A 21375-nucleotide genomic window follows, 5' to 3' on the forward strand; every position below is an offset into this window, starting at 1 on the left:
CAGGCCATGGCTGCCACAAAATTCTTCACTGTGCTTCTGCAAAGCAACATCAGGCTCCCACAGATGGTCGGTGATGAGCAGGATGAGGCCACACCCAAGCGCGTGCAGCAGCATGTGGAGCAGCTGATCCAAGAGGTGACTCGGCTGCTGCAGGAGCAGGAGCAGAGGAGCCAGGAGCAGAGGAGCCTGGAACTGAGGAGCCTGGAGCAGAGCGCCTTTGCCTGGGGAGCCCTGCTCTCTGCTGCCTTGCAGATGTAGCAGTTCTGGGCCGTTGCTGGAGTGCTGGTCCTGCTCTTTGGGCTCTGCTGCTGGCTCAGGAAAAAGACCCGTCAGCCAGGCAGCAGCAGCAAGGAGGGCAGTGCCAGAAACAACGCACATAAGGAGGAGCAAGAAGAAAAACCCAGTGTTACACTGTCTGTGGGAAGGATTTTGGCCAAGCGCCTTCTGGGCCTGCCAGGATCATTCATGGTGGTGGATGAGCTGGTGAATGAACTTCTCCGTAGCTGCCGAGAACTCTCTACCAACAGTTTCATGCCGCGAGTGGAGCCAGCCGTCAGGGTGAGCATCTCCTTAGAAGGTTGGAATCCCAATGAGGGTGAAGCTGTCTACTCCCTCCTCGTGCCCCTGAAGCCCGCCCCGTGGGCACACCTTCCACCTGGAGCTGGGCACCGCAGAGGACATCCCGTCGAGGAACTGTAGCCTCCTCGTGGAGCTGGTGTGTACCTGCACGAGGGAACAGCTTGTGGGGGACATGCTGTGCTTCCTCCACCACCCTGAGGAGGAGCTGAGGGAAAATCAGGGTCCCAGCCTCCTAGGCACTCTCTGCACCGGACCCTACGTAGACATGCAGAAAACCACCCTCTGGTTCCAGACACTGGTAAGAGCAGCCTGGGTGGTTTTGCCTGAGTCGAGAGACTGGCGTCTAACAGTGCTGCCCTCCAGGCGCTCCTGCAAGCTCCAGCTGAAGAACGTTTCTGGTAGCACCACCCTGATTGACATGATGTTTGGCGTGCAGCAAGGTGACTCGCAAACCTTCCTGAGCATGGAGTAGGCAGAGGGCAGTGTTAGCAGCAGCACGACATGGCCAGAGAGCTATGGCAGAGGTGCAGTTCTTCAGGCACAGGGCCAGGCTTGAAGACACTCCCCCGGCAGCTGGTGCCGCAGAACTGAGCACACTGGACATGGAGAATACACTGCTCAACTGACAGTGGGAATTGCTGCCGCACCTTTCCTCCACAGCAAAAGCACACTCTGGGGAGTGGGACGCGATGCAGCTGAAGAGGCCATCGCAAGGAGCCTTGCAACAGAGAATCCTCTTACCACCTGAACAGCAACTGCCCTCCCTCTTCAAGAGTGTCCATTCCCCTCTGGGGGCTTTACTCTGTGCTAAGTTAACAATAAATGGGGTGTTTGAATAAATGCTGCGTCCGTGAGGGTCTGTGCATCACTTTACTGGGGAACGCGGGCATAGGGTGCTGACAGCTCGGCTGCCAGAGAGTCAGGGAGCGTTTTGCACAGGAGCTGCTGCAGTGGGCTCTGGTTTCATGATTCACTGGGCTTTGGCTTCCCAGGGCTTGTGGGTTAATCCCAGGAGAGAGTTTGGCATCACCCAGCTGCTCAATCACTTGCCCCCAGTGGGATGGTGGAGAGAATCTGAAGGGTAAAAGTGGGAAAACCTGTGGGTTGAGCTAAGACACTTTTGTAGGTCAAGCAAGAGCTACGCGCCCAAGCAAGACAAAATAAAGATTTTATTCACTACTGCGAGCAGACCTGCCTTTTCAGCAAGCGTTCTGCCTCCCTGCGGCTCGGGTTGAAGGCCTTATTACCAGGAAACTTCCTAGCCTTGTAACGGCCCTCAGATTATTATCAGCTCTTGCTTTGCCACGTGGGTACAAAGTCGTGCTGAGAAGGCCAAGGGTGGTCAAAAGAGACTTCAGGGCCCCGGGGAGATTTGTAAAGTGATCGGGAGCACACGTAGTATTCTCCTCTGTCCTCCCACTTGTAGGGAATGACGCGGAAAGAAACAGGCAGGTAGCCTGTAGCGAGGTGAGTGTCGGTCTCTTCTCCCAGGTAACAAGTGACAGGATGAGAGGAAACGGCCTCAAGTTGCGCCAGGGGAGGTTGATTGGATATCAGGAAAAATTTCTTCCCCAAAAGGGTTGTCAAGCATCGGAACAGGCTGCCCAGGGAAGCGGTGGAGTCACCATCCCTGGAGGTATTTAAAAGACGTGTAGATGTGGTGCTTAGGGACATGGTTTAGTGGTGGGCTTGGTAGTGCTAGGTTAACAGTTGGACTCGATGACCTTGAAGGTCTTTTCCAACCTAAATGATTCTATGATTATGAGGAGTACAGGACAGGCACAGCTTTAAAACACAGGCTGGCACTCTACTGGAGCTGCAGCAGGTCCACATCAAAAAGGATCTTGTCGACAATGCCCCCTTGCTACAGTCCACGCTAGTGTTTAACAGAAATGTGCTAATTTGTGACGCCTTAAAGACCACAGCCAGCTGCCCTCATCCAGCCCTTCACGTACAAGACTAACGTACAGGCACCGGCCAGCACTTGTTAAAAATATGTTGAAATCTGTGTTGTTCCAGCTTCACTACCACCTTCCTAGAAAGCCCTGTTAGTTCCCTCCTGGTGCAGTCCCCGTGATGCTTTGTGGTCGACCTCAGTCCTGGCATCCCCAGTCCTGCCCTTGCCAGAAGCAACTGCCACAAGGATGTTTACCTGGCCTGTGGCACGCTGGTCAGGGCGTTAAAGCAGTAGAAAACTAAACGAGCGTGCAAAAGAGGGGATCGGCGCTTTTCTGTCGTTTAGTGCCTGAGCTGGTTAGCGAGGATGAGCTGGGGTGGCTGGGGCAGAAGGGACTGGGAAGGTGGCCAGAGCTGAGCACCGGGGGCAGCAGGACCACCTTTTTCAGGGGCTTTCTGTCATAAGATTCCTGCAGCCATAGATAGCACTGAACGGCACGCCACGAGTCAGGCACAGCAGTGCTGGACCTTCATCTTCCTCCTTTTCTTAACCCAACAATTATCCCTTAGTTCGCCTGCACGGACCAAGTTTGTTCCAATTGGCAGAGAAAGCTCTTCTTGCGTGCAAAAAGCACAAAAAAACCCGCTGTAAATCTGGGTGGTGCTAAAGACAGGAAGGCTCTAAATGACCACTTCTGGTCAAAGCGCAGGCTCTGCTTCAGAGCTGCAGGGGCGCCCGGCTGAAAACAGGGGCATCCTTTCTGCTACAACACGGACGGCACACCACAATAAGGGCACATGCCAAACATGCTGTCTGCAGCACGGCCAGAGGATCGGAGTTCAGGTGCTGCTCTGCAGGCGATACACGAACTACAAGCTCTTTCGCTTTACACTAGCCATACCTTGCTGCGGAAGGGCAGGTGTGCAAGAAGTTGCTGTCCTACCCTTCTAACAAGTCACCAGTGTTCACTTGCTGTCAAACAGCTTCTGTGAGAAGCTGTGGGTTTTCTGTACAGCTTCTCTCTGAAACAGTACGAATGCACTGCTCAACTTGCAAAATCCAGGACCTGCAGGGCAAAGCATCAATGCTGAGAAGTAGTCAAGGGTCAAATCTTTTCCTCGTGGACTTCAGGAGCATCACAGAAGGAAATTACATTAATGCTCACAGCACGAGAAACGGCCACATTAAAATTTCACGAACAATTAGGTCTCTCTCTCCCCTATTATTCATCTGGCCGTTTTTTACCCAAGTTCCCTCTCAAGGCTGGGCTGAGAATGACGCCAGGCTGAGACACTTAAATCTCTTCCATAAGAGACAATTTATTTCTTCTCTCACTTACAAAATAATGATAGTACTCTCGCTTGGGTCACAAACAGTTGAAAAAGATGGGAAAACGGTAACATTGTATTTTTAAAGCCTATACAAGAACAACACTGCCGGTCTTTCACGTTGAACTCGGGCAAAGATACAGGAAGGCTCAATCTTACTTTCTGCTTCAAAACACTAATTTAAGGCTTTAGGCCCCCGGGCAAAAAAAATTATACTCATCAATTCATATGAATTTACGCCACGCAATCGCACTTCCGTTGTATTATTTTCTTCTTTTCTCAATGGCAGAGGTGGTTTCTGAATACTAAACTCCAGCAGCAGGTTGCTGCCATCAAGACAGTAATATCTGTTCCCTGCACCTACACATTTTCACAGGCTGAAGGGCACACGAAGAGCACGTGGCATTGCTCTACCTCTCCTTTCAGATACTCGCCTCTCTCGCATGGCTCCTCTACACGTGGGTAAACTCTTCGAGATGTGAGACACTTGGGATGAGCTCAAAAAGCAAACGCACACCTTGTGCACAAACTCAGTCATATCGTAGTCTACACCCACACCCTTTGGTTGTATTTTTTGAAACATTCTTTTAAAAATTTGGCTGTAGAGACTCGTGTACCTGACTTGCTCAACAGTGCTGTGGTATGAGGAGCGGCTGAGGGAACTGGGAGTGTTTAGTCTGGAGAACAGGAGGCTGAGGGGAGACCTTATCGCTCTCTACAACTACCTGAAAGGAGGGTGCAGTGAGGCGGGCGTTGGTCTCTTCTCCCAAGTAACAAGTGATGGGACAAGCGGAAACGGCCTCAAGTTGCACCAGGGCAGGTTTAGATTGGATATTAGGGAAAACTTCTTCATGCAAAGGGTTCCTAAGCAGTGGAAGGGGCTGCCCCGGGAAGTGGGGTGCGGCGGGCGGGCGTGGCTGTGGTGGGCTCTGGCGCCTGTGACATCACAGGGGACGTGTCACAGTGGGGTAGTTCCCAGGGGCAGCAGCAGGCAGCGCTGCCCCAGAGCGGCCTGGGCCAGCGGTGAGTGCGCACTCAGGGGAGGCTGGGCTGGACGAGGACCGGGGCACAAACGCGGCCCCCGGGGGGTGGGTTCTCACCCTGCACCGAGGGCTCAGCCGCTCGCGGGAGCGCCCTGAGCAGGGCACGGTGCCGTCGCCACCAGGGCTGGGGTCAGGCCTTGCTGCCTCCCAGCTGCCTCAGCCCCTCTCCTACCTGCCCCCAGCTCCCTGCGGCTCCCGTCCCCGCTTCCCCTGCCATCAGCTCCCTCCCTCACAGCCCCACTGAACCCCTTCTCTCTCTTGTCCCGCAGGCCATGTCTGCCACAAAATTCTTCGCCGTGCTTGTGCAAAGCATCATCCAGCTCCCGCAGATGGTCGGTGATGAGCCGGATGAAGCCACACGCAAGCGCGTGCAGCACCGTGCAGAGCAGCTGAGACAGGAGATGACTCGGCTGCTGCGGGAGCTGCAGCTGTGGAGCCTGGAGCTGAGGAGCCTGGAGCAGAGCGCCTTTGCCTGGGGAGCCCTGCTCTTTGCTGCCTTGCAGACGTGGCAGTTCTGGGCCATTGCTGGCATCCTGGTCCTGCCCTTTGGGCTCTTCAGGTGGCTCAGGAAAAGGAGCCCTGAGCCAGAGAGCAGCAGCAAGGGGAAGGAGAGCTCCAGCAGCCTCAGCAAGGAGGAAGAGGAGCAGGAAGAAAGTGAAGAAGGTTCTGATAGTGAGAGGGATATGAGCAGGATTTTTGCAAAGCGCATCCAGTGGCCAGTGCAGAACCTTGCCAACAGGATTTGGGTGGTGGAAGAGCTGCTGGGTGAGCTCCGTGTCTTACAAGAGCCCCTGTCAAAGAGCACTTGCAGTTTCTTCCCCGAGCTGCAGCCAGCCATCAGGGTAGGCAGCGCCTTCGAAGGCTGGAGTCCCTATGAGGATGATGCTGTCTACCGCGTGCTCGTGCCCCTGAAGCCCCCCCGTGGGCACGCCTTCCACCTGGAGCTGGGCACTGAGCAGATGCCGGCGAGGAACTTCTGCGTGCGCGTGGAGCAGGTGTGCACCTGCACGAGGGAGCAGCTGGTGGAGAACATGCTCTGCTTCCTCCACCACCCCGAGGAGGAGCTGAGGAGGAATCAGGACCCCAGCTTCCTACGCACCCTCTGCACCGGCTCCTACCTAGATGTGCAGAAAACTGCCCGCTGGTTCCAGAGCTTTGTGATGTCATCCTGGATGTTGTTGCCTCAGTCGCGTCGCTACAAGATGAAGATGCTGCCATCCAGACACTCCTGTAAGATGCAGCTGACAAAATCCTCCAGGAGAACCCTCTTCATTGAGATTATGTTTGGGGTGCAGCAAGGCGACTCGGACATCTTCGTGAGCAGCCAGACTAGAGAGGCCACCTTCACCCCAAGCACGACGTGGCCAGAGAGCTATGCTGTGGCAGAGGTGAGGTTCTTCAGGCATGTGGCCAGGCAGGCCCCACACAGCAGCTACCACCTCAAATGCCTGCATGTCTGTGCCCGCATCCTGGAGGGCACAGGCTTTTCCACCTATGCCTTGAAGACAGCGGTGATGCACCTCCTGACCACCATACCCCTTCCAGACTGGCACAGGAGGGAGTTCCTGGCGCGCCTGGGGGATATCATGCGGTACCTGCGCAGCTGCCTGGAGGAGAAACGCCTCGACCACTTCTTCTTTGGCAATGCGAGGGTGCCTGAGGAGATCATCTTGCCCCCGGACTTCCAAACGGCCGAACCGCTCAACCTCTTCCAGCACCTCACGGAGGATCCCCATGCCCACGCCAAGGCACTGCGTGAGTTTGAGGAGCTGCAAGATCGGCTCGAAAGACTGCTGTTCTACGGCCGCTGAAAGAGGTCTTCATGCACGGAGCTGGGGGCTCACAGCTGAAGGCAGGCGACCACCTCATACCGCAGGGAAAAAGAGGGGAGAATGGGACACACAAAGGGGAAGGGAAATCCCTGCACAGCAGCCCTCTGCCAAGAGCTGCAGTGTTCCCCCCTCAACAGTCTCTGCGCAGCAGCCAGTGACGGCTACAGAGGCTACAAGATGACTTTCATCCTCCTTTCCCCTTGCGCTGGCTGCAGCCTGGATGGCTTTTCCCATGGACTGAGAAATTCTTGCTGGCAGCTCCAGCTGGGCAGGGACCAAGTGAGAGGCACTGCTGATGTGCCTCTGTGTGTTCACTGGGGTCCCGGGGGAGAATCTACACGTCCTAGACACTCCTCGGGGTGCTGGTGCTGCAGAACTGAGCACGCTGGACATGGAGAACACGCTGCTCAACTGACAGCGGGGATTGCTGCTGCATCCTTCCTCCACAGCAAAAGCACACTCTGGGGAGTGGGACCCGATGCAGCTGAAGAGGCCATCGCAAGGAGGCTTGTGACAGCGACTCCCTTTGCCACCTGCAGAGTGACCGCCCACCCTCTTTGAGAGAGTCTGTTCCTCTGAGACCTCTCCTCTGTGCAAAGTTGCCAATAAACGGGGTGTTTGAACAAATGCTGCGTCCGCGAGTGTCTGTGTGTCACTTTGTTGGGGAAAGCAGGCATGGGGGGCTGACTGCTTGTGCTGGGTTGACCTTGGCTGGACGCCAGGTCTATCTCTCACTCCCCCTCACTCTCTCTATCGCTCCCCCTCCTCAACTGAACAGGGGAGAGAAACTGTTGATGAAAGGCTCGTGGGTCAAGATAAGGACAGGGAGATCACTCAGCAAGCACTGCCACGGGTAAAACAGACTCGACTTGGGGAAATTAATTTAATTTCTTACCTAGCAAAAGAGAGTAGGATCATGAGAAATAAAACCAAATCTTAAAACACCTTCCCCCAACCGCTTCCTTCTTCCCTGGCTCAACTTCACTCCCGATCCTCTACCTCCTAACCCTGAGCAGCACAGGGACACAAGGAATGGAGGTTGCGGTCAGTTCACCACACATCGTCTCTGCCGCTCCTTCCTCCTCACTCTTTTCCCCTGCTCCAGCGTGGGGGCCCTCCCACACGAGACACTCCTCCATGAACTTCTCCAACGTGAGTCCTTCCCATGGGCTGCACTTTTTCATGAACTGCTCCAGCGCAGGTCCTTTCCACGTGTCCTTCCCACGGGGTGCAGTTCTTCAGAAACAGACTACTCCAGCGTGGGTCCCCCACGGGGTCACAAATCCTACCAGAAAACATGCTCCAGTGTGGGCTCCTCTTCACGGGGTCACAGATCATGCCACAAGGCTGCTCCAGCGCGAGCTCTTCGCAGGGTCACAGCCTTATTCAGGCGCACCCACCTGCACCAGCGTGAAGTCCTCCACGGGCTGCAGGTGGAAATCTGCTCCACCATTAACCTCCGTGGGCTGCAGGGGGCAGCCTGCCTCACCATGGTCTTCACCATGGCCTGCAAGGGAACCTCTGTTCCAGCACCTGGAGCACCTCTTCCTCCTCCGTCTCCCCTGCCCTTGGTGTCTGCATAGTTATTTCTCTCTATATTCTCACCCCTCCCTCCCAGCTGCTGTCGTGCACCAGTGTTTTTCCCTCCTTCTTAAATATGTTATCACAGAGGCGCTACAACCATCGCTAATTGGCTCAGCCTTGGCCAGCAGCGGGTCGGTCTTCGAGACGCCTGGCATTGGCTCTGTCGGACATGGGGGATACTTCTACCAGCTTGTCACTGAAGTCACCCCTGTACCCTGCCCCCCACCAAAGCCTTGCCACGGAAAACCAATACAGTGCTCAGCCACCACACAGTCACAGAGCACTTGGCAGAAGAGCTCATGCAATGGGGTCTGCTTTCACTGATTCTGTAACTAAGCTGCTCAGTGCCTTCTTTGCCTCAGTTTTTAATGTCAGGACCAGTTGTCCTCAGGAGACTCAGCCCCCAGAGCCTGAAGTTAGGGACGGGGGGCTGTGTGAACCCCCCATAATGCAGGAGGAGACGGTTAGTGACCTGCTGTGCCAATTGGACACCCACAAGGCTATGGGCCCAGATGGGATTCACCCAGAGTAAATGATGGAACTGGCAAATGAACTTGCCAAACCACTCTCGATTATCTACCGGCAGTCCTGGTTAACTGGAGAAGTTCCAGCTGACTGGAAATTAGCAAATGTAACGCCCATCTACAAGAAGGGCCGGAGGATGATCCAGGGAACTATAGGCCTGTCAGCCTGACCTCGGTGCCAGGCAAGGTGATGGAACAGATCATCCTGAGCGCCATTACACGGCACATGCAGGACAATCGGGGAATAAGGGCCAGCCAACATGGATTCATGAAAGGCAGGTCCTGCTTGACCAACCTGATCTCTTTCTATGACCAAGTGACCAAGCTTAGTAGATGAGGGCAGGGCTGTGGATGTAGTCTATCTAGACTTCAGTAAGGCATTCGACACTGTCCTCCACAGAATCCTCCTAGATAAACTGGCTGGCCGGGGCTTGGATGGGTGGACTCTTCGATGTGTTAAAAACTGGCTGGATGGCTGAGCCCAGAGAGGGGAGGTGAATGGGGCAAAGTCTAACTGGCGGCCGGTCACTAGTAGTGTTCCCCAGGGCTCAGTTCTGGGGCCGGTGCTGTTCAATATCTTTATAGACGATCTAGACGTAGGGATTGAGTGCACCCTCAGCAAATTTGCAGATGACACCAAGCTGGGTGGCAGTGTCGACCTGCTGGAGGGTAGGAAGGCCCTACAGAGGGATCTGGACAGGTTAGATAGATGGGCCGGGACCAATGGCATGAGATTCAACAAGAACAAGTGCCGGGTCTTATACTTGGGCCACAACAACCCCATGCAGCGCTACAGGCTGGGGGAAGAGTGGTTAGAGAGCGGCCTGGCGGAAAGAGACTTGGGGGTGCTGATCGACAGCCAGCTAAACATGAGCCAGCAGTGTGCCCAGGTGGCCAAGAAGGCCAATGGCATCCTGGCTTCTATTAGGAATAGTGTAGCCAGCCGGTCTAGGGAAGTGATCGTCCCTCTGTACTCGGCACTGGTGAGGCCGCACCTTGAATACTGTGTTCAGTTCTGGGCCCCGCACTTCAAGAAAGATGTTGAGGTGTTGGAGCGAGTCCAGAGGAGGGCGACCAAGCTGGTGAAGGGTCTGGTTGGACATTAGGAAGAATTTCTTCTCATAAGGGTTATTAGACATTGGAATGGGCTGCCCAGGGTGGTGCTGGAGTCACCATCTCTGGATGTGTTTAAAAAAAGACTGGACATGGCACTTAATGCTATGGTCTAGTTGACATGGTGGTGTCAGGGCAACAGTTGGACTCGATGATCCCAGAGGTCTCTTCCAACCTGATTGAATCTGTGATTCTGTGAAATCCTGCAGGCCATGGCTGCCACAAAATTCTTCACTGTGCTTCTGCAAAGCAACATCAGGCTCCCACAGATGGTCGGTGATGAGCGGGATGAGGCCACACCCAAGCGCGTGCAGCAGCATGTGGAGCAGCTGATCAAGAGGTGACTCGGCTGCTGCAGGGAGCAGGAGCAGAGGAGAGGCCTGGAACTGAGGAGCCTGGAGCAGAGCGCCTTTGCTGGGAGCCCTGCTCTCTGCTGCCTTGCAGATGTAGCAGTTCTGGGCCGTTGCTGGAGTGCTGGTCCTGCTCTTTGGGCTCTGCTGCTGGCTCAGGAAAAAGACCCGTCAGCCAGGCAGCAGCAGCAAGGAGGGCAGTGCCAGAAACAACGCACATAAGGAGGAGCAAGAAGAAAAACCCAGTGTTACACTGTCTGTGGGAAGGATTTTGGCCAAGCGCCTTCTGGCCTGCCAGGATCAATTCATGGTGGTGGATGAGCTGGTGAATGAACTTCTCCGTAGCTGCCGAGAACTCTCTACCAACAGTTTCATGCCGCGAGTGGAGCCAGCCGTCAGGGTGAGCATCTCCTTAGAAGGTTGGAATCCAATGAGGGTGAAGCTGTCTACTCCCTCCTCGTGCCCCTGAGCCCGCCCCGTGGGCCACACCTTCCACCTGGAGCTGGGCACCGCAGAGGACAATCCCGTCGAGGAACTGTAGCCTCCTCGTGGAGCTGGTGTGTACCTGCACGAGGGGAACAGCTTGTGGGGGACATGCTGTGCTTCCTCCACCACCCTGAGAAGGAGCTGAGGGAAAACCAGGGTCCCAGCCTCCTAGGTACCCTCTGCACCGGACCCTACCTAGACATGGAGAAAACCACCTTCTGGTTCCAGACATTGGTAAGAGCAGCCTGGGTGGTTTTGCCTCGGTCGAGAGACTGGCATCTAACAGTGCTGCCCTCCAGGCGCTCCTGCAAGCTCCAGCTGAAGAACGTTTCCAGTAGCACCATCCTGACTGAGATGATGTTTGGCGTGCAGCGAGGTGACTCGCAAACCTTCCTGAGCATGGAGTAGGCAGAGGGCAGTGTTAGCAGCAGCACGACATGGCCAGAGAGCTATGGCAGAGGTGCAGTTCTTCAGGCACAGGGCCAGGCTTGAAGACACTCCCCCGGCAGCTGGTGCCAGCAGAACTGAGCACACTGGACATGGAGAATACACTGCTCAACTGACAGTGGGAATTGCTGCCGCACCTTTCCTCCACAGCAAAAAGCACACTCTGGGGAGTGGACGCGAATGCAGCTGAAGAGGCCATCGCAAGGAGCCTTGCAACAGAGAATCCTCTTACCACCTGAACAGCAACTGCCCTCCCTCTTCAAGAGTGTCCATTCCCTCTGGGGGCTTTACTCTGTGCTAAGTTAACAATAAATGGGGTGTTTGAATAAATGCTGCGTCCGTGAGGGTCTGTGCATCACTTTACTGGGGAACGCGGGCATAGGGTGCTGACAGCTCGGCTGCCAGAGAGTCAGGGAGCGTTTTGCACAGGAGCTGCTGCAGTGGGCTCTGGTTTCATGATTCACTGGGCTTTGGCTTCCCAGGGCTTGTGGGTTAATCCCAGGAGAGAGTTTGGCATCACCCAGCTGCTCAATCACTTGCCCCCAGTGGGATGGTGGAGAGAATCTGAAGGGTAAAAGTGGGAAAACCTGTGGGTTGAGCTAAGACACTTTTGTAGGTCAAGCAAGAGCTACGCGCCCAAGCAAGACAAAATAAGATTTTATTCACTACTGCGAGCAGACCTGCCTTTTCAGCAAGCGTTCTGCCTCCCTGCGGCTCGGGTTGAAGGCCTTATTACCAGGAAACTTCCTAGCCTTGTAACGGCCCTCAGATTATTATCAGCTCTTGCTTTGCCACGTGGGTACAAAGTCGTGCTGAGAAGGCCAAGGGTGGTCAAAAGAGACTTCAGGGCCCCGGGGAGATTTGTAAAGTGATCGGGAGCACACGTAGTATTCTCCTCTGTCCTCCCACTTGTAGGGAATGACGCGGAAAGAAACAGGCAGGTAGCCTGTAGCGAGGTGAGTGTCGGTCTCTTCTCCCAGGTAACAAGTGACAGGATGAGAGGAAACGGCCTCAAGTTGCGCCAGGGGAGGTTGATTGGATATCAGGAAAAATTTCTTCCCCAAAAGGGTTGTCAAGCATCGGAACAGGCTGCCCAGGGAAGCGGTGGAGTCACCATCCCTGGAGGTATTTAAAAGACGTGTAGATGTGGTGCTTAGGGACATGGTTTAGTGGTGGGCTTGGTAGTGCTAGGTTAACAGTTGGACTCGATGACCTTGAAGGTCTTTTCCAACCTAAATGATTCTATGATTATGAGGAGTACAGGACAGGCACAGCTTTAAAACACAGGCTGGCACTCTACTGGAGCTGCAGCAGGTCCACATCAAAAGGATCTTGTCGACAATGCCCCCTTGCTACAGTCCACGCTAGTGTTTAACAGAAATGTGCTAATTTGTGACGCCTTAAAGACCACAGCCAGCTGCCCTCATCCAGCCCTTCACGTACAAGACTAACGTACAGGCACCGGCCAGCACTTGTTAAAAATATGTTGAAATCTGTGTTGTTCCAGCTTCACTACCACCTTCCTAGAAAGCCCTGTTAGTTCCCTCCTGGTGCAGCCCCCGTGATGCTTTGTGGTCGACCTCAGTCCTGGCATCCCCAGTCCTGCCCTTGCCAGAAGCAACTGCCACAAGGATGTTTACCTGGCCTGTGGCACGCTGGTCAGGGCGTTAAAGCAGTAGAAAACTAAACGAGCGTGCAAAAGAGGGGATCGGCGCTTTTCTGTCGTTTAGTGCCTGAGCTGGTTAGCGAGGATGAGCTGGGGTGGCTGGGGCAGAAGGGACTGGGAAGGTGGCCAGAGCTGAGCACCGGGGGCAGCAGGACCACCTTTTTCAGGGGTTTTCTGTCATAAGATTCCTGCAGCCATAGATAGCACTGAACGGCACGCCACGAGTCAGGCACAGCAGTGCTGGACCTTCATCTTCCTCCTTTTCTTAACCCAACAATTATCCCTTAGTTCGCCTGCACGGACCAAGTTTGTTCCAATTGGCAGAGAAAGCTCTTCTTGCGTGCAAAAAGCACAAAAAAACCCGCTGTAAATCTGGGTGGTGCTAAAGACAGGAAGGCTCTAAATGACCACTTCTGGTCAAAGCGCAGGCTCTGCTTCAGAGCTGCAGGGGCGCCCGGCTGAAAACAGGGGCATCCTTTCTGCTACAACACGGACGGCACACCACAATAAGGGCACATGCCAAACATGCTGTCTGCAGCACGGCCAGAGGATCGGAGTTCAGGTGCTGCTCTGCAGGCGATACACGAACTACAAGCTCTTTCGCTTTACACTAGCCATACCTTGCTGCGGAAGGGCAGGTGTGCAAGAAGTTGCTGTCCTACCCTTCTAACAAGTCACCAGTGTTCACTTGCTGTCAAACAGCTTCTGTGAGAAGCTGTGGGTTTTCTGTACAGCTTCTCTCTGAAACAGTACGAATGCACTGCTCAACTTGCAAAATCCAGGACCTGCAGGGCAAAGCATCAATGCTGAGAAGTAGTCAAGGGTCAAATCTTTTCCTCGTGGACTTCAGGAGCATCACAGAAGGAAATTACATTAATGCTCACAGCACGAGAAACGGCCACATTAAAATTTCACGAACAATTAGGTCTCTCTCTCCCCTATTATTCATCTGGCCGTTTTTTACCCAAGTTCCCTCTCAAGGCTGGGCTGAGAATGACGCCAGGCTGAGACACTTAAATCTCTTCCATAAGAGACAATTTATTTCTTCTCTCACTTACAAAATAATGATAGTACTCTCGCTTGGGTCACAAACAGTTGAAAAAGATGGGAAAACGGTAACATTGTATTTTTAAAGCCTATACAAGAACAACACTGCCGGTCTTTCACGTTGAACTCTGGCAAAGATACAGGAAGGCTCAATCTTACTTTCTGCTTCAAAACACTAATTTAAGGCTTTAGGCCCCCGGGCAAAAAAAATTATACTCATCAATTCATATGAATTTACGCCACGCAATCGCACTTCCGTTGTATTATTTTCTTCTTTTCTCAATGGCAGAGGTGGTTCTGAATACTAAACTCCAGCAGCAGGTTGCTGCCATCAAGACAGTAATATCTGTTCCCTGCACCTACACATTTTCACAGGCTGAAGGGCACACGAAGAGCACGTGGCATTGCTCTACCTCTCCTTTCAGATACTCGCCTCTCTCGCATGGCTCCTCTACACGTGGGTAAACTCTTCGAGATGTGAGACACTTGGGATGAGCTCAAAAAGCAAACGCACACCTTGTGCACAAACTCAGTCATATCGTAGTCTACACCCACACCCTTTGGTTGTATTTTTTGAAACATTCTTTTAAAAATTTGGCTGTAGAGACTCGTGTACCTGACTTGCTCAACAGTGCTGTGGTATGAGGAGCGGCTGAGGGAACTGGGAGTGTTTAGTCTGGAGAACAGGAGGCTGAGGGGAGACCTTATCGCTCTCTACAACTACCTGAAAGGAGGGTGCAGTGAGGCGGGCGTTGGTCTCTTCTCCCAAGTAACAAGTGATGGGACAAGCGGAAACGGCCTCAAGTTGCACCAGGGCAGGTTTAGATTGGATATTAGGGAAAACTTCTTCATGCAAAGGGTTCCTAAGCAGTGGAAGGGGCTGCCCCGGGAAGTGGGGTGCGGCGGGCGGGCGTGGCTGTGGTGGGCTCTGGCGCCTGTGACATCACAGGGGACGTGTCACAGTGGGGTAGTTCCCAGGGGCAGCAGCAGGCAGCGCTGCCCCAGAGCGGCCTGGGCCAGCGGTGAGTGCGCACTCAGGGGAGGCTGGGCTGGACGAGGACCGGGGCACAAACGCGGCCCCCGGGGGGTGGGTTCTCACCCTGCACCGAGGGCTCAGCCACTCGCGGGAGCGCCCTGAGCAGGGCACGGTGCCGTCGCCACCAGGGCTGGGGTCAGGCCTTGCTGCCTCCCAGCTGCCTCAGCCCCTCTCCTACCTGCCCCCAGCTCCCTGCGGCTCCCGTCCCCGCTTCCCCTGCCATCAGCTCCCTCCCTCACAGCCCACTGAACCCCTTCTCTCTCTTGTCCCGCAGGCCATGGCTGTCACACAATTATTCTCGGCGATTGTGCAAAGCCTAATCCTGAGTGCAGCACTAGTCGGTTATGAGCTGAATGAGGCCACATGCGAGCGCATGCAGCACCATGCGGAGCAGCTGAGACAGGATGTGATTCGGCTGCTGCAGGAGCTGGAGCAGAGGAGCGTGGAGCTGAGGAGCCTGGAACTGAGGAGCCAGGAGCTGAGGAGCCTGGAGCAGAGCGCCTTTGCCTGGGGAGCCCTGCTCTTTGCTACCTTTCAGACGTGGCAGTTCTGGGCCGTTGCTGGAGTGCTGGTCCTGCTCTTTGGGCTCTGCAGGTGGCTCAGGAAAAGGACCCCTGAGCCAGAGAGCAGCAGCGAGGAGGGGAGCTTCAGCAGAAAAAGCAAGAAGAAGGAGGAAGGGGAGCAGGAGCAGGAAGAAAGTGAAGATGGTCCTGATGATGAGAGGGATGTGGGCGGGGTTTTTCCAAAGCACATCAGTGGCCAGTGCAGAACCTTGCCTACAGCATCCGGGTGGAGAAGGAGCTGCTGGGTGAGCTCCTCCGTGTCTTCCAAGTGCACTCGTCAAATGGTTTCTTCCCTGAGCTGCAGCCAGCCATCAGGGTAGGCAGCTCCTTCAAAGGCTGGAGCCCCTGTGAGAATGATGCTGTCTACCACGTGCTCGTGCCCCTGAAGCCCCCCCGTGGGCACGCCTTCCACCTGGAGCTGGGCACTGAGCAGATGCCGGCGAGGAACTTCTGCTGTGCGCGTGGAGCAGGTGTGCACCTGCACGAGGGAGCAGCTGGTGGAGAACATGCTGTGCTTCCTCCACCACCCCGAGGAGGAGCTGAGGAGGAATCAGGACCCCAGCTTCCTACGCACCCTCTGCACCGGCCTCCTACCTAGATGTGCAGAAAACTGCCCACTGGTTCCAGAACTTCGTGATGTCATCCTGGATGTTGTTGCCTCAGTCGCGTCGCTACAAGATGAAGATGCTGCCATCCAGACGCTCCTGTAAGCTGCAGCTGACAATCTCCTCCAGGAGAACCCTCTTCATTGAGATTATGTTTGGGGTGCAGCAAGGCAACTCGGACATCTTCGTGAGCAGCCAGACTAGAGAGGCCACCTTCACCCCAAGCACGATGTGGCCGGAGAGCTATGCTGTGGCAGAGGTGAGGTTCTTCAGGCATGTGGCCAGGCGGGGCCCCACACGACAGCCTCCTCAAATTCCTGAGGTCTGCACCCGCATCCTGGAGGGCACAGGCTTTTCCACCTATGCCTTGAAGACAGCGGTGATGCACCTCCTGACCGAAATACCCCTGTCAGACTGGCACAGGAGGGATTTCCTGCTGCGCCTGAAGGATATCAGGTGGTACATGCGCAGCTGCCTGGAGGAGAAACGCCTCGACCACTTCTTCTTTGGCAATGCGAGGGTGCCTGAGGAGATCATCTTGCCCCCGGACTTCCCAACAGCCGAACCCGCTCAACCTCTTCCAGCACCTCACGGAGGATCCCCATGCCCATGCCGAGGCACTGCGTGAGCTTTATGAGCTGCAACATCGGCTCGCAAGACAACTGTGGTTCTACTACTGCTGAAAGAGGTCTTCAAGCACAGAGCTGGGTTTGCGGGGCACACAGCTGAAGGCAGGCGACCACCTCATACTGCAGGGAAAAAGAGGGGAGAATGGGACACACAAAGGGGAAGGGAAATCCCTGCGCAGCAGCCCTCTGCCAAGAGCTACACTGTTCTCCCCTCAACAGTCTCAGTGCAGCAGCTGGTGACGGCTACAGAGGCTACAAGATGACTTTCATCCTCCTTTCCCCTTGCGCTGGCTGCAGCCTGGATGGCTTTTCCCATGGACTGAGAAATTCTTGCTGGCAGCTCCAGCTGGGCAGAGACCAAGCGAGAGGCACTGCTGATGTGCCTCTGTGTGTTCACTGGGGTCCCGGGGGAGAATCTACACGTCCTAGACACTCCTCGGGGTGCTGGTGCTGCAGAACTGAGCACGCTGGACATGGAGAACACGCTGGACATGGAGAACACGCTGCTCAACTGACAGCGGGGATTGCTGCCGCATTCTTCCTCCACAGCAAAGCACACTCTGGGGAGTGGGACCCGATGCAGCTGAAGAGGCCATCGCAAGGGGGCTTGTGACAGCGACTCCCTTTGCCACCTGCAGAGTGACTGCCCACCCTCTTTGAGAGAGTCTGTTCCTCTGAGACCTTTCCTCTGTGCAAAGTTGCCAATAAACGGGGTGTGTTGAACAAATGCTGCATCCGCGAGTGTCTGTGTGTCACTTTGTTGGGGAAAGCAGGCATGGGGGGCTGACTGCTTGTGCTGGGTTGACCTTGGCTGGATGCCAGGTCTCTCTCTCACTCCCCCTCACTCTCTCTATCGCTCCCCCTCCTCAACTGGACAGGGGAGAGAAACTGTTGATGAAAGGCTCGTGGGTCAAGATAAGGACAGGGAGATCACTCAGCAAGCACTGCCACGGGTAAAACAGACTCGACCTGGGGAAATTAATTTAATTTCTTACCTAGCAAAAGAGAGTAGGATCATGAGAAATAAAACCAAATCTTAAAACACCTTCCCCCAACCGCTTCCTTCTTCCCTGGCTCAACTTCACTCCCGATCCTCTACCTCCTAACCCTGAGCAGCACAGGGACACAAGGAATGGAGGTTGCGGTCAGTTCACCCACACATCGTCTCTGCCGCTCCTTCCTCCTCACTCTTTTCCCCTGCTCCAGCGTGGGGGCCCTCCCACACGAGACACTCCTCCATGAACTTCTCCAACGTGAGTCCTTCCCATGGGCTGCACTTTTCATGAACTGCTCCAGCGCAGGTCCTTTCCACGTGTCCTTCCCATGGGGTGCAGTTCTTCAGAAACAGACTACTCCAGCGTGGGTCCCCCACGGGGTCACAAATCCTACCAGAAAACATGCTCCAGTGTGGGCTCCTCTTCACGGGGTCACAGATCATGCCACAAGGCTGCTCCAGCGCGAGCTCTTCGCAGGGTCACAGCCTTATTCAGGCGCACCCCACCTGCACCAGCGTGAAGTCCTCCACGGGCTGCAGGTGGAAATCTGCTCCACCATTAACCTCCATGGGCTTGCAGGGGGCAGCCTGCCTCACCATGGTCTTCACCATGGCCTGCAAGGGAACCTCTGTTCCAGCACCTGGAGCACCTCTTCCTCCTCCGTCTCCCCTGCCCTTGGTGTCTGCATAGTTATTTCTCTCTATATTCTCACCCCTCCCTCCCAGCTGCTGTCGTGCACCAGTGTTTTTCCCTCCTTCTTAAATATGTTATCACAGAGGCGCTACCACCATCGCTAATTGGCTCAGCCTTGGCCAGCAGCGGGTCGGTCTTCGAGCCGCCTGGCATTGGCTCTGTCGGACATGGGGGATACTTCTACCAGCTTGTCACTGAAGTCACCCCTGTACCCTGCCCCCCCCACCAAAGCCTTGCCACGGAAAACCAATACAGTGCTCAGCCACCACACAGTCCACGGAGCACTTGCAGAAGAGCTCATGCAATGGGGTCTGCTTTCACTGATTCTGTAACTAAGCTGCTCAGTGCTGCCTTCTTTGCCTCAGTTTTAATGTCAGGACCAGTTGTCCTCAGGAGACTCAGCCCCCAGAGCCTGAAGTTAGGGACGGGGGGCTGTGTGAACCCCCCATAATGCAGGAGGAGACTGGTTAGTGACCTGCTGTGCCAATTGGACACCCACAAGGCTATGGGCCCAGATGGATTCACCCCAGAGTAATGATGGAACTGGCAAATGAACTTGCCAAACCACTCTCGATTATCTACCTGGCAGTCCTGGTTAACTGGAGAAGTTCCAGCTGACTGGAAATTAGCAAATGTAACGCCCATCTACAAGAAGGGCCGGAGGATGATCCAGGGAACTATAGGCCTGTCAGCCTGACCTCGGTGCCAGGCAAGGTGATGGAACAGATCATCCTGAGCGCCATTACACGGCAACATGCAGGACAATCGGGGAATAAGGGCCAGCCAACATGGATTCATGAAAGGCAGGTCCTGCTTGACCAACCTGATCTCTTCTATGACCAAGTGACCAAGCTTAGTAGATGAGGGGCAGGGCTGTGGATGTAGTCTATCTAGACTTCAGTAAGGCACTTCGACACTGTCTCCCAACAGCATCCTCCTAGATAAACTGGCTGGCCGGGGCTTGGATGGGTGGACTCTCGATGTGTTAAAAACTGGCTGGATGGCTGAGCCCAGAGAGGGGAGGTGAATGGGGCAAAGTCTAACTGGCGGCCGGTCACTAGCAGTGTTTCCCCAGGGCTCAGTTCTGGGGCCGGTGCTGTTCAATATCTTTATAGACGATCTAGACGTAGGGATTGAGTGCACCCTCAGCAAATTTGCAGATGACACCAAGCTGGGTGGCAGTGTCGACCTGCTGGAGGGTAGGAAGGCCCTACAGAGGGATCTGGGACAGGTTAGATAGATGGGCCGGGACCAATGGCATGAGATTCAACAAGAACAAGTGCCGGGTCTTATACTTGGGCCACAACAACCCCATGCAGCGCTACAGGCTGGGGGAAGAGTGGTTAGATTAGAGAGCGGCCCGGCAGGAAAGAGACTTGGGGGCGCTGATCGACAGCCGGCTAAACATGAGCCAGCAGTGTGCCCAGGTGGCCAAGAAGGCCAATGGCATCCTGGCTTCTATAGGAATAGTGTAGCCAGCCGGTCTAGGGAAGTGATCGTCCCTCTGTACTCGGCACTGGTGAGGCCGCACCTTGAATACTGTGTTCAGTTCTGAGCCCCGCACCTCAAGAAGATGTTGAGGTGTTGGAGCGAGTCCAGAGGAGGGCGACCAAGCTGGTGAAGGGTCTGGTTGGACATTAGGAAGAATTTCTTCTCATAAAGGGTTGTTAGACATTGGAATGGGCTGCCCAGGGCGGTGCTGGAGTCACCATCTCTGGATGTGTTAAAAAAGACTGGACATGGCACTTAATGCTATGGTCTAGTTGACATGGTGGTGTCAGGGCCAACGGTTGGACTCGATGATCCCAGAGGTCTCTTCCAACCTGATTGAATCTGTGATTCTGTGAAAATCCTGCAGGCCATGGCTGCCACAAAATTCTTTCACTGTGCTTCTGCAAAGCAACATCAGGCTCCCACAGATGGTCGGTGATGAGCAGATGAGGCCACACCCAAGCGCGTGCAGCAGCATGTGGAGCAGCTGATCCAAGAGGTGACTCGGCTGCTGCAGGAGCAGGAGCAGAGGAGCCAGGAGCAGAGGAGCCTGGAACTGAGGAGCCTGGAGCAGAGCGCCTTTGCCTGGGGAGCCCTGCTCTCTGCTGCCTTGCAGATGTAGCAGTTCTGGGCCGTTGCTGGAGTGCTGGTCCTGCTCTTTGGCTCTGCTGCTGGCTCAGGAAAAAGACCCGTCAGCCAGGCAGCAGCAGCAAGGAGGGCAGTGCCAGAAAACAACGCACATAAGGAGGAGCAAGAAGAAAAACCCAGTGTTACACTGTCTGTGGGAAGGATTTTGGCCAAGCGCCTTCTGGGCCCTGCCAGGATCATTCATGGTGGTGGATGAGCTGGTGAATGAACTTCTCCGTAGCTGCGAGAACTCTCTACCAACAGTTTCATGCCGCGAGTGGAGCCAGCCGTCAGGGTGAGCATCTCCTTAGAAGGTTGGAATCCCAATGAGGGTGAAGCTGTCTACTCCCTCCTCGTGCCCCTGAAGCCCGCCCCGTGGGCACACCTTCCACCTGGAGCTGGGCACCGCAGAGGGACATCCCGTCGAGGAACTGTAGCCTCCTCGTGGAGCTGGTGTGTACCTGCACGAGGGAACAGCTTGTGGGGGACATGCTGTGCTTCCTCCACCACCCTGAGGAGGAGCTGAGGGAAAATCAGGGTCCCAGCCTCCTAGGCACTCTCTGCACCGGACCCTACGTAGACATGCAGAAAACCACCCTCTGGTTCCAGACACTGGTAAGAGCAGCCTGGGTGGTTTTGCCTGAGTCGAGAGGACTGGCGTCTAACAGTGCTGCCCTCCAGGCGCTCCTGCAAGCTCCAGCTGAAGAACGTTTCTGGTAGCACCACCCTGATTGACATGATGTTTGGCGTGCAGCAAGGTGACTCGCAAACCTTCCTGAGCATGGAGTAGGCAGAGGGCAGTGTTAGCAGCAGCACGACATGGCCAGAGAGCTATGGCAG

General features: G+C 55.0%; 2 protein-coding genes and 3 pseudogenes across 2 annotated transcripts; all 5 read left to right on the forward strand.

Annotated features, from left to right (window-relative positions):
• The first annotated feature begins 6 nt into the window (after positions 1 to 6).
• LOC137661768 (inositol 1,4,5-trisphosphate receptor-interacting protein-like 1) lies at positions 7 to 1051 on the forward strand (annotated as a pseudogene).
• A 217-nt stretch (positions 1052 to 1268) lies between these two features.
• LOC137661769 (inositol 1,4,5-trisphosphate receptor-interacting protein-like 1) lies at positions 1269 to 6658 on the forward strand. Its single transcript, XM_068397396.1, is given in 4 exon segments — positions 1269 to 1355; positions 4916 to 4981; positions 4983 to 5070; positions 5073 to 6658. Coding segments are annotated over 4 exon segments (1827 nt in total).
• Positions 6659 to 10112: 3454 nt separating this feature from the next.
• On the forward strand, positions 10113 to 11144 carry LOC137661770 (inositol 1,4,5-trisphosphate receptor-interacting protein-like 1; annotated as a pseudogene).
• A 3034-nt stretch (positions 11145 to 14178) lies between these two features.
• Positions 14179 to 16783, forward strand: LOC137661771 (inositol 1,4,5-trisphosphate receptor-interacting protein-like 1). Its single transcript, XM_068397397.1, is given in 8 exon segments — positions 14179 to 14235; positions 15061 to 15072; positions 15074 to 15162; positions 15164 to 15639; positions 15681 to 15943; positions 15945 to 16082; positions 16084 to 16662; positions 16664 to 16783. Coding segments are annotated over 8 exon segments (1734 nt in total).
• A 1801-nt stretch (positions 16784 to 18584) lies between these two features.
• Positions 18585 to 21325, forward strand: LOC137661772 (inositol 1,4,5-trisphosphate receptor-interacting protein-like 1; annotated as a pseudogene).
• The last annotated feature ends 50 nt before the right edge of the window (positions 21326 to 21375 follow it).

Source organism: Nyctibius grandis, chromosome 4 (genome assembly GCF_013368605.1).
Source record: "Nyctibius grandis isolate bNycGra1 chromosome 4, bNycGra1.pri, whole genome shotgun sequence".
Lineage (NCBI taxonomy): Eukaryota > Metazoa > Chordata > Aves > Nyctibiiformes > Nyctibiidae > Nyctibius > Nyctibius grandis.